Raw genomic sequence first — 12,805 nt, 5'->3', positions numbered from 1 at the left:
AAAGCGGACTTCTATTTACCAGTTTAAAAACTCTACTAACAGCATCATGTCTACTAAACATGACTAAAGGAGCCGCATCTGCTCAGCAGGTAGAGTTTTTGGTGCCAGATCATGAACTAACTTACATAAGATGAAAACTACATAGTTTTGTGTAAATAGGTTTAGTTTTAACTAGTTAGTACTACTAAATTGCGAATAAACATTTATCTAGTTAAATAGTGTGAGTTAAGTCATTTTTAATTAGTTAAAAAGAAAATTGAATACCTAATAAACATTTATTAGTTAACTAACTTAACTAGTGTGAGTTAACCTGACTAGTGACTATTTTAACTTAACTAGGTTAGGTTAACTACTTATATCAAATAAACGAATGTATCTAATTTTACTGAACTAGTTAACTAGACTAGTTGACTATTTTAAATAGTTACTAGTTCTTTTTAACTAGTTAAAAAAATTGAAGTGAAATAAGAAAAAAATGAAAAAAGTTGATGTAAATGAACTAGAAAATGTAAATGTAATATAAAAATGTGATTTTGATTGAAAAAAAAAAGTAGAAAAAATTAAAGTGAAAGTAAAAAAAGTAAAGGTGAAACTAAAATAGCTAGAAAGTAAAAAAGGCAAGTAAAAAAAAGCAAAAAAAAGCAAAAAAAAAAAAAAGCAAGAAATCGAAAGTAAAATGAAAGCAAAAGTAAAAAAAAAAATTGAAAAAGTAAATAAAGAATATGATATCTTTCGAAATTGAGATTGAAATCATAGCGTATAAAACCGCAATAACAAAACTGGACTAGAACCAGGAACCTTTCGTTTCAGTGACTTTTCCGCCATCACTGAGCCAATGAAGATGGCGCACGAAAGCCGGTTCTCCTGGCACACTTATTTTTTTTCTTGGCACACTGAGCCATTTCATGAAATAACAATTGATGTCAATTAATAAACATAGTTATAACAGTTCAGTGGCTGCTTGGGCAGATGTTTTCTCAAGCAGAACAGAGGGATGGCTGTCTAGTTATATGATGGAAGTTGGTCTAGTGGGAGATCTCAAACTAATTATCATGTGGGAAAAAACATGTTTCTCCATTCAAGGCCAATTAAGCGTAGCTAAGCACTCTTTTTTTTTTGCAAGCCTCATATGATCAACTAAAATTTCATGACATTATAGTAATGTTTTACAAGCAATTTTGGAGTGTTTTAGGAGTACAAATATGGAGTGATTAGTCACATGATAATTAGGACTCAGGCGATTGGCTCAAACAATGTTCTGGAACCATGTGACCATGAAGCAAAGATGGCCGAAACCAGGTCAAGCACTTCCAAGGCAGCGTGTAGAACTTGAGATGAATGTGAATGCTGAAAAGATCTCAGAACTGACTGGATGATTTTTGCTCAGAAAGAAAGATGAGCTTGATCTGCAACTCCAGAGCAGACAAAACAAGTGGTAGTTGTGCCTTTCAAAAAGTCTTGCTGTTGTCCAACAGATGGTCATAAATCTTGACCTTCTGAACATCTTGCAAACAAGGTAATGCTAATATTGTTTGTTTGTGTGTATATAATAATATATATGATTAGTTGAATTCAGTGCTGGGAAGTAACTAATTACATGTAATCTAAAATGACCTAAAAATACGAGTTTTGAGAAATTATGAGTTTTAAAATACTCCTAATCAGAGTACAGTTACTTTTTTAATTCTCAGAATTTGATTTACAGAAAAAAATTCACTTTTGAGGAGTATTTTCTCAACATTGCATCAACTAACATTTTTATTTTTAGTCTTTGACGTAATATATTTACTTGAAGTTTATAAGTAGTTAATAATTAGGTAAATTTACCATGTTTGCATGTTCATGGTTCTCTGTTGTCGTTTAATGGTCACATGACATGCAAGTAAAGAAAGTATTTTAAGTTTGATTGTATGTGTTTTAAAATGTAACTATTTTTCATGAGCTTAAACTCCCTGAAACTCCTTCACGAACCCTGGTTTGGGAAACCCTAACATAATTTCCTTTCTCTTCGTTTTTATACATCAAAATTTAAGTGTTTAATGAGTTAGGTCAACAGTAATCTGAAAAATATTCAAAAAGCAGTCATATTATATGACCTAAAATGTGTAATAGGTTATGTTACCAACTACAATTTCGTCATGTGACATGTATTCAGTATTCGATTAGTAAGTGATCTACCCAGCACTGGCTGAATTGTTGCTAATCAAATGTTTTTGTACTGGACTCTACAGCAGAGCCACAACATTATTATTATTAGCATGTGAGCGTTTAAGACGTGTCCCTCAGCAGTCCTAGTTTGCGTAGTGCATCACGTCTGGCCTCATCTGTGGCTCCTTTCCCAGAAAACTGGACGGTTATTCCCTGAGTACGGAAGGATGGCTTTGGCTGAGACTTGCGTCGTATCTCCAGGGACCGCGGCTCGGTGGGACTCAGTGGACTCGGGTGACGCAGCGGTCTCGGAGCCGGAGTGGGCGGCTGAGCGTTGGACCTGCTTGCAAGTGCTTCAGAGTGTGGCGCTTTCCTCTTGGGTAAGTCTTGATTTGCAGTCCTGTTCGAACTCGAGTTGTCCGGGAAGTTTTTGGATCGGGCTCCGTACGTTGGCTCAGGCGTAGTCATGGATCTTGATCTGCCGCCATAGTTGTTGAGATGTGCATCCGAAGCCTCTGTTTTGGGTAATGAAGCTGGGACGTACTCAGCCCTAAAGGACAGTGTGGGGTTCAACGTTATGCTCTTACCGCCATAGCTGTTAAAATCACTATGTGTGATTTCAGCACTCGTCAAAATTGGTGCAGGGCTAGATTTAGCTTGGTAGTGATCCGTGGTGTCCGTAGTGCGGACGTCAGCACTCGCTTTTGCTGGTAAGGTAGATTTGAAAGTGGTGGTTTTAGTGATTTCGGCGTCCCTCGGAGAAGCGTGCGTGACGGGTTGCGATCGCCTGGTTTGGCAGTGGTCCGTGGTGTCCGTAGCGCGGATGTCGGCACTCGCGTTTGCTGGTAAGGCAGATTTAAAAGTGGTGTTTTTAACATTTCCCACGTCTTTCGGAGAAGTGTGCATGACGGGTTGCGATCGCCTGGTTTGGCAGTGGTCCGTAGTGTCTGTAGCGCGCACGTCAGCACTAGCTTTTGCTGGCAAGTTAGATTTGAATATGGTGGTTTTAGCACTTTCGGCGTCACTTGAAGCGCGCATGACGGATTGGCATCGCTTCTGAGCAAGTCCAAGTTTGGAAAGCGCCTCCATCCTAGATTTGTCCGGCGTCGGATCTCGAAACGATATGCTTCGCATGGGAAGATTGCGAACGCACGACGGCTCTCCGCCATCCAGAGGGTGCGCCGAGCCGGAGAGGTTGGAGAGCATTTTCGCCCGGCGCTCCTGCACGCTCACGGCTTCTGTGGCGATCGAATGGGGAATGTGTTCGCGGCTTCCCAGCAAAAAGCTGATGCTGTCGGGAAGACGCGTGGGCTTGGCGTGGATGGGAGGGCCGTGTTTGACCGAGGGGTTTTGTGGCAACTCCAGACTGCATCTGCGCTGGAGCAGCTGCGATGGAGGCGTGACGCTCTCACGCTCGGCGATCTTATTGGCACTTGTTGCGGTAGCGGGAACTGAACTTGTGGGCGGATGGCGTCCAAACTCCTCTGGTGGCGTGTGTGAGACATGCAGCATCGCCGGCGGTTCATGTTTGGCCTTCACCTCATAATGTGTCTCCGGGGCTGCGATCAGCTCTTGGAAATCTGATGAAGCAAACACATTCACAGTTGAGTTATGGATCTCCAATAGTACAAGAACAAATGAGTTTATTCAGACAATATATTTAATTTAAGAGCCAATTGCTTAATTACTGGCAAAGACAGTGGGTTTCTTTCACTAACTGTGCATAAATGTTTCCATTAACAAATCATGATTCATCAATAACTTTAGTATTAAAATTTATTCTAAATTTACAAAAAGAGGGAACAACCAAAAAAACACACACAGAAATCACATACTCTGGGTTGCCTTATGACTGTGTTAAGATCACATTGTATACATAGATGTTTCATCTTATATATTACAGTCAAACCAAAAATTATTCAGACATTTTTGATGTATTTTTACTAGTGGGTGCAGGACACTATAGTTCATTTATGTAAGTGAGGATAGCAAAATAAAGCAAACTGTGACATATTATACCCAAATATTCTTCATACAGTGGACTAGCAGCCAAACTGATAAAAATTTGGAACCAAAAATTATTCAGACACTTTGGCCTGACCATGTTATGCTTAAGTGTTATCTGACATAATTAAGATTATTTTTTTCTGACACAGTTTAACTCTGAGATCTTGTCATATTTTATTACCAATTTTTTGGTAACTATAGTGAATAAACTATATTAATGAATTAAAGGTGTCTGAATAAATTTTGGTTTGACTGTATATATAATTTGAATTATTATTCTCACAATATTACTGTTTTTAAATGCAGTCAAAGAGACTCATTTAGAAAAAGTTAAGAACCAATTTGTGTATGTATATGTTGTGCATATAAATATGAAATAATCTATGCAATTATTAGTGAATGAGACCCATTGTCTGGTGTTTTTGCTGTAGAACGTGCATGAACATTAGCTTGTACGCTATATAACAAAGTTTCATGTATGTCGGACAATTTTGAAGATGAAAGAGAAAATGAGATGGAGTTTTTCGCCCTTCTGCGGTACTTCCGTCTACGTCACGCGTGGCCTTTCCAACATGATTACATAATGCACGGTGCATCACAGAGCAGTGTAAGACGAGCATTTGTGGTTAAAAAGTATATAATTTTTATTTTTTTTTAGAAAATGGCTGATGGTTTCTCTAGATAAGACTCTTATTCCTCGGCTGGGATCATGTAGAGCTCTTTGAAGCTGCACTGAAACTGACATTTGGACCTTCAACCCGTTGAACCCCAGTGAAGTCCACTATATGGAGAAAAATCCTGGAATGTTTTCCTCAAAAACCTTCATTTCTTTTCCATTGAAGACATGAACATCTTGGATGACATGGGGGTGAGTAAATGATCAGGAAACTTTAATTCTGAAATGAACTAATCCTTTAACCATTGAAAGAATGCTATGACAAAGATATCGCTTTCCTCATTCAATATCATTTTTTCCCTCCATGAATATATGATTAACTTGAATGAAAGCTGTATCACATACTTGGAAATAGACATGCAAAGTGGCTCAATATCTATATCAGACGGACTGCAGTGATAATATTGTGTGAAAAGGTTGTTGAAAACATTAAACGCTAATGTTTTTCAATAATTCAAGCACTTTTCAATTCAATTTCAATAATATGGCTGTTTTCCAGAACTTAAATTTCAAGTCACCTTGAAATCATCGTGTACAAACCCTGTATTTAGGTTTAATTGATTTTTATTTGATCTATTTCCAGTTAACAACTTAAACTTATTTCAGTTTATTGCAAAGGCAACACTTCTAAACTTTGTTAGTTTTCAACTAATAGTTATATTTTATTTTAGCTTTGTATCAATTATCAAGTGTTTTTAATAGTTTAACAATAATAACTGTGATTTAAAATGAAGAAAATGTCACTGATTAACACCAGAATTTAAATGTTTTCTGTGGTTCACATCGAGTTACTGTTTCATTTCTAAGCAAGTTTGTAAGTTGTTTCTTCAGTAAGACGGGGGACTTGTTGTTTTCGGGTACCTGGCGTGATGATGGGCGGCGTGATGATGGGCGGCGTGATGATGGGCGACGTGATGATGGGCGGCGTGTCTTTTAGTCTGTTGGGATCAGGTGTAGGGTGGACCAGGTCAATGATGTCATGATCGACAGGGCTGTGATGTCGTGCTGTTTGTGTGTGTGAGGCTGGACGCTCCACCGCAAGCCTGTGGCCGCCCGCGGACATTCCCGTCCTCTCATCGTCCTCCTCCAGGGAGCCGATGGTCTCCTCAAAGAACAAAATACACTCCCTTTCCTCAAGACTGAGGAACTCCAGATCATCTTCCTAGAGAGAGAGACAGAGAGAGAAAGTTAAAACTCTTCCGAGCAATTACTCTAATGAGTGCTAGTTGACATATAGTTACTTATTTCTAAAGGTGACCAACGAAAGAAAGCGTAACCAAAGGCTTTATGACCTCCAGAGATCAATCCAGTGTCAGTGTGAGCAGTTTTGAGGTGGAGGAGCCTCTCCCTGCTCAAACAGCAGAACACAGACTCTACTCATGTAGAAAACAGCTCCTCTCACAGGTGTGTGTGTGTGTGAACAGTGGGCTACTTGTTCACCGGCCGGCGTACACACCCTTCACCCTGAACAGCCCCACTGTAAGCGATGTCCAGGCAGCTCACACACATATTGCATCACCTCTGTGGGCTGGCTTCAGTTTATTTTTTTTAGAAAACAACAAGCAGACAGAAGCAGGACCGGCTTTTCTACTCTACTTCTACAGCTGATGGTTTGAGTGTGTCAATCCTTTATCTCAAACAGACGGGTTTGGATCACATTACAGACAGCACATTAATGTCATGAGGAAATGATTGTGTGTGTGTGAGAGAGGAGAAAGAGTGCGTCAGCCTTATGAACTGTTTATGGCGCATAAATATAGGATGTTATGATTTTAAATATCTGAGTTGAAATAAAACAGCCTACTAGCATTCTAATGTTACACTAGTGTAAACTGATTTTTTGATGTTTTTGTCTCTTCTGCTCACCAAGATGGCATTATTTTAATCAAAAATATAGTAAAAATAGTGAAATATTTTTACAATTTAAAATAGCTGTTTTCTATAGTAAAGTGTAATTTATTCCAGTGATCAAAGCTGAATTTTCAGCATCATTACTCCAGTCTTCAGTGTCACATGATCCTTCAGAAATCATTCTGATATTATGATTTGCTACTCAAAAAACATTTATGATTATTATCAATGTCATATTTTTGTGTAAACTGTGACGCATCATATTTTTAATGATTCTTTGATGAATAGAAAGTTCAAAAGGACGGCATTTACTTACATTTTAAACATTTTAAATGTCTTTACTATCACTTTTGATCAAATTAGTGCATCCTTACAAAATAAAAATTCATTTCTAAAAAAAAAAACATACACTACGATTGGATAAAAATACTGTACGATGAAAAAACACAAAAGATTCATAACGCTCCGAAGCTTCCTGAAGCAGTGTTTTGAAATCGGCCATCACTAAACAAGTCGTTATTTTGTTTTTTTGGCGCTCCAAAAATATTCTCGTGGCTTTATAATATTAATATTGAACCACTGTACTCACATGAACTGATTTAAATATGTTTTTAGTACATTAATGGATCTTGAGAGAGGAAATGTCATTGCTCAGGCCTCACTGAGCCATCGGATTTCATCAAAAATATCTTAATTTGTGTTCTGAAGATGAATGAAGGTCTTACGGGTGTGGAACGACACGAGGGTGAGTAATTAATGACAGAATTTTAATTTTTGGGTGAACTAACCCTTTAAATAATAGTGATACTTATCCGAAAAGCTTCTGAATGACTGTGTTGAAGTGTCATCCAGAACCTGCTGGTTTTGTACAGATCGTGTCGTGTTAATGTTTCACATGCTGCTCGACTACATTCTTGTCTTTACTACAGAATCGCATTCCTCTGTGGGATTCGGCGCAGTCTCTCTCTAACACACACCACACCTGAGGAGTCTGAGGAGCGCAACACAATGACTGTCCTGTCATGCTCTGAGCCGAAGGAACTGGTTTCTCTGCATAAATCGGTGTGTGGGTTTATTTCCTTTTGCGGACAAAAAAAAATGCATCATAAATAAGGTTGGGTTTGGCTTGGCTGTAATCATCATAATTGGCCTTACACAAAACAATACAAGTTTATGTATGAAGAGCGTGTTTTCATACTCACAGAGAAGCGGTTCGCACCGTTGTTCAGCCCGTAGTGATGCGTCCGACTGTTGTGCATGTGAACATCCATGCTTACAGCATCCAGGGCACGGCGTATTGCCAAAAGGTCGAGCGGAAAAGGTCGAGGGTCGTGTGAAATGATCTGAACATTTCCACGGACCCAAATTACCTGTTTCACATGATACACGTGCACCTGAAACACACAATATATGTCAACAAATTAAAGATCTGCTGGTCTCAGATCACTGAGGAATATTGTGTTTGCTCACACTGATCTCCTGAGGTCTGATACAGCACTTCTGATCCGCAATTAGACCGCTTTACTAGTGTTATGTGTGAATATTTAACATTCACTGCTAAATAATAATATACTCTGGATATATTTACTTATACATGCTAAAAGGATTAGTTCACTTCAGAATTTAAATTTCCTGATAATTTACTCTCCCCCATGTCATCCAAGATGTTCATGTCTTTCTCTATTCAGTCGAAAAGAAATTAAGTTTTTTGATGAAAACATTCCTGGATTTTTCTCCATATAGTGGACTTCAATGGAGCCCAAACGGATGAAGGTCAAAATTACAGCTTCAGTGCAGCTTCAAAACGTTCTACATGATCCCAGACGAGGAATAAGAGTCTTTACTAGAGAAACCATCACTCATTTTCTAAAAAAATAAATAAATAAATACAAATTATATACGTTTTAACCATAAATGCTCATCTTGAACTGCCGGAATTCTAATAGAGAAGAAGAAGAGAGCTAGTTCAAGATGAGCATTTATGGTTAAAACGTATATAATTAAAAAAAATTTTTTTAGAAACTAACTGATGGTTTCTCTAGATCAGACTCTTATTCCTCGTTTAAAGCTCTTTGAAGCTGCACTGAAACTGTAATTTTGACCTTCAACCATTTGGAGTCCATTGAAGTCCACTATAAGGAGAATAATCCGGGAATGTTTTCCTTCATTTGTTTTCGACTGAAGAAAGAAAGACATGAACATCTTGGATGACATGGAGGAGAGTAAATTATCAGGAAATTTTAATTTGAAAGTGAACTAATCCTTTAACAATAGTGATGCAAACAAATAAACAAACCCAGTTCTATCAAAGTTATGAACAAACGTAACGTTAACAAAACATTTATCTGGTCTGTAATTATTTGTTTCAGAACCTTCAAAAGCAACAATTTTTGTAAAGTAATAACTTTAAACAACTGGATAAATAACGTTTTCATAGCTTAATGGGAATGTTAGCAAAACATTTTGTTGTTAAACTACTTACTTGAGATAATAATAGCTTATAAATAAATAGAAACGAATAAATAACAACATATTTGTGAATCTCATGAAGTAAAAACATTGAAATCAACAAAAAATAAGGAATTCTGTTACATAAATGAATTAACAATAATTAATAAACATTTCTATGTCGTTCTCATTACACTAATCAATATCTCAAGTTAAACGGTACAATAGATACTACTGTGAGACACATAGTTTTTCAAATTTACTTCACTGTCATGAAAATTAATGACGAAATCATATTTATATATTAAAATATATTTCTTCGCGGGGAAATAATGACCTGACTACGTTACCTATTGAATGAGATTCGCTCAAACACTCAAGAGTTTGAAACGAATTTTTGAGTGGGAAAAAACGTTTATCTTACCCAAACATCCTGAAACGGCTGAGCAGAGCAAGTTAAAGGAATAAACCGAGTGTCACTCCAGTTCTGTGTGTGTCGGAGTGAGTGAATGTGTTTAAATCTGACTCCGTGTTGAGGAGGCTGCGCGCGTGAACTGGCTCTTCAGGTTCCACGGGAGCGCGTAAGCGCGCGGATCCGCCTACAGCGCGCTCGTAATGACGAACACTCGGGGTTCCTCCTAATTTAAGCAAACGTGTCCGAGTCTTTCATATTTAATAAACACTGACAGGCGGGGTTTGGGCAGAGGAATGCAGGAAGGCGTTTGTGTTTTTATAAGAGTAAATCTCTGTGCTATCAGTCAGTAATGTTTGTATTCTCTGATGTGAATGTGGCGCCCTCTTGTGGCAGGAGCCTTAAAATAACATTTTGAGTGTACAAATCAAGTATACTACAAATAATAATAATAATTAATGTTGATATGATGGCTAATATAAATGTGAATCTCATATCGAGGTCATTTTACACCAGAATAATAAATTGAGCTGTATTTTGCACTATGCCAAATTAAAAATTAAACCAGTGTTACTGATAACGGTTTATTATTTTTATCCATTTATTTTGATGATGATACCTCCCTGAAATGACTTTTTGCAGGTTGGGATGTCTGCTTGTAGGATGAATGTGGACACATGTTCAAACATCACCTGTCCATCATTGAAGCCAGTGTCAGTCCATGTGACCCAGAACACTTCCTCTGTTGCTCCAAAGAAGCCCAGATCTACAAAACAACAGAATCAAACCAGTCAATCCCAGCGTCCATCACTGCCTGCTGTGGTTCAGGCCAGAAATCTACTGATTTTTATGAAGCATAATAACTTTCATATCGTCAGTAATGTTTCCAGACGAACAAGCAACTCTGGTTTACATGATTATACACATGCATCATTTTTTCCCCATACATTCCTGTCCAGGATCAGGTATGAATCCATCATGATTGTGTCAATATACAGTGATTAAAAAAATATAAAATTAAAAATGTTATTTTTGATATTGACAGCTGTTTGGGGGATTATTTTATGGCACCAAAATATACATATATTTTTACTGTATTGAAATAGCCTAATGTCTACTTTACTTTATTACTTTAACAGTTGAACTGATCAAGAGTGTGTGTATATATTACATGATACAAATGTTGTATTTTCTGACCAGTTTTACAGTTTTATTACGTTTTTGTTGTTCCTGAAGTCCACCCTTCTGCTGATTTTTATATGCATTTTATGTATTTAATGTGCATTTTAAGTATACTGTTATAAAGATCTCCTCGATTTACGTTACAAGCATCAGAATTATATCTTATTTATTTTAACATAATATTATAAACAATATTTTGCACTAAATTGCTAAGTTTTGGTCAAAGTTGAGCTGTTTTCCCCTCCATATTCTCACTATATTATACAATATGAGCCATAATGTGTCAAATATGATACTAAACATAAACACATATGCAGATTTTCTTCTATATTTGGTCTAAATGTTCGATAAACTGCTCCATGTAAAAAAAAAAAAAGAAAAGAAAAAAGGGTTTACAGAGTTAATTGAATCATTGCATGAATCTGAATGAACTGACAGAAGTTACTTACATGTGAGTCGCGTGACACTCGATTCTGTGTCGGTTTTATGTGCTGTAATATGACTGTAAGGCTGTAATATGACTGTAAATAAAACAATCTGCACGTGTTTGTGGCGACTGTCCTCATCAAGCGTCCGCAGGTTAAACCCGGTAATGCCGCCTAGTGGAGCGGATGAAAAATTGCAGTTTATTTTCGATGGTATTATAAAGCAAATATCAGATTTCTGACTCAGATACTTCATACATGCACATGAGAGATGCCGTGGTGTCGATATTCACGTACCTTTTTTCACCACAAAGATTTTTAAAACTTCTTGTCTTGGGATTCGATATGTGATTTTCCTGACAGGGAGCTCGTGCTCCGAGTCCCTCGGAGTTTTATGGGGTTTTTTTTAGTTTAAAACCAATAAATATATAGTATCACGGTCTGTATTTGTCCTCATGAAGAAGCGACGCTCTTAATAATTCAAAATAAATAAAATATAAGTATTCTTCCACCGCTGAAGTGAGACTCGATCCCATGATTGTCTGTTTGACATTTAACGTTAGTCGAACTGACCGTTGGACACACGTGACTTCACACTAAAAGCCTAGCATTAATTTATTATGCATTGTTTACTACCGTGTGAAACAGCAAAATAAAAAAATAAATAAAAATAAATACATAATTATCAAACGATCAATTTTAAGTTTATCAGAACTTTCCTTTGGGCGCCATCTTGTGGTGTACTGTGTGAGTTACGCTGCTGTCATTTTACATCTTTTTAACGACAACTTATTTACAGCTGTTACTGCAGTCAGAAGAAAACCTTGAATTAAAATATTCTGTAATATTTAATAAATTGTTAATTACCGTGTGAAGCAGTAAAACATCTGGCAATATATTACTCGCCCTCCTGTGGTTAATTGTGTGAATTAGACCGCTGCAACTTATTCAGAGCCAGTTTTTGCACTAAATTACTTTTCTTTACCTTTTATTTTAATTAATTTTGATTTCATATTATTGAATAAATTATTGATTACCATGTGAGGCAATAAAACATCTGATAAAGTTCGTTTTTGTTCATTAGAAATATATTCTTATATCTGTAACAGTCAAATATCCGAGTCTGAACGCCCTCCTGTGGTGAATTGTGTGAATTACACTGCTGTTAATTATTTCTACCATTTACCTGTGATTTCTATTCTGTTCGGTACCATATAAAACAGTTTACCCCCTTTATTTTAGTAGAAATGTAATTTTACATCTGTAATATTCGTTTAAATTTCGAATGTAAATGCCCTCCTGTGGTGAATTGTGTGAATTACACTGCTGTAATTATTTCTACAGCTGTAACTGCAGTCAGAGGAAAACCTTGAATTAAATGATCTGAATTAAAAAATTAAATTATTGATGTAATATTTAATAAATTGTTCGTTATCATGTGAGGCAGTAAACATCTGGCAAAATATATTTTACATCCGCAATATAGGCCTACTTTTAGAATTCAAGCTTAATCGCCCTCCTGTGGTGCATTATGTGAATTACACCACTGCAACTTATTCAGAGCCAGTTTGCACTAAATTACTTTTCTTTACCTTTTAATTTAATTACTTTTGATTTCATATTATTTAATAAATTATTGATTACAATGTGAGACAA

At 36.8% G+C, this 12,805-nt stretch overlaps 1 protein-coding gene and 1 long non-coding RNA gene across 5 annotated transcripts; one reads left to right on the top strand and one right to left on the bottom strand.

Annotated features, from left to right (window-relative positions):
* Positions 1-991: 991 nt before the first annotated feature.
* On the bottom strand, positions 992-11,762 carry LOC125245566 (serine/arginine repetitive matrix protein 2). 4 transcript variants are annotated; one of them, XM_048156223.1, is made up of 6 exons: positions 11,447-11,762; positions 11,174-11,323; positions 10,235-10,308; positions 7,885-8,076; positions 5,711-5,993; positions 992-3,731 (listed from the first exon to the last, which is right to left on the bottom strand). In XM_048156223.1, exons 4-6 carry the CDS (start codon positions 7,951-7,953, stop codon positions 2,269-2,271), a joined length of 1,815 nt encoding a protein of 604 aa, XP_048012180.1. In that variant the 5' UTR covers positions 7,954-8,076; positions 10,235-10,308; positions 11,174-11,323; positions 11,447-11,762; the 3' UTR covers positions 992-2,268. The 4 variants fall into 4 exon arrangements, with proteins under 4 accessions (XP_048012180.1, XP_048012177.1, XP_048012179.1 ...); XM_048156220.1 differs by having other exon boundaries at positions 992-3,728; positions 5,693-5,993; positions 11,447-11,760; XM_048156222.1 differs by lacking the exons at positions 11,174-11,323; positions 11,447-11,762 and having other exon boundaries at positions 992-3,728; positions 5,693-5,993; positions 10,235-10,324.
* LOC125245568 lies at positions 7,362-11,270 on the top strand. Its single transcript, XR_007179569.1, has 2 exons — positions 7,362-7,744; positions 10,185-11,270. It is a non-coding gene; the product is annotated as an uncharacterized LOC125245568 (long non-coding RNA).
* Positions 11,763-12,805: the final 1,043 nt, after the last annotated feature.

The sequence above is a fragment of the Megalobrama amblycephala genome, linkage group LG14 (assembly GCF_018812025.1).
Source record: "Megalobrama amblycephala isolate DHTTF-2021 linkage group LG14, ASM1881202v1, whole genome shotgun sequence".
In the NCBI taxonomy this organism is placed as follows: domain Eukaryota; kingdom Metazoa; phylum Chordata; class Actinopteri; order Cypriniformes; family Xenocyprididae; genus Megalobrama; species Megalobrama amblycephala.
This window is presented reverse-complemented; position numbering and strand designations above follow the sequence as displayed.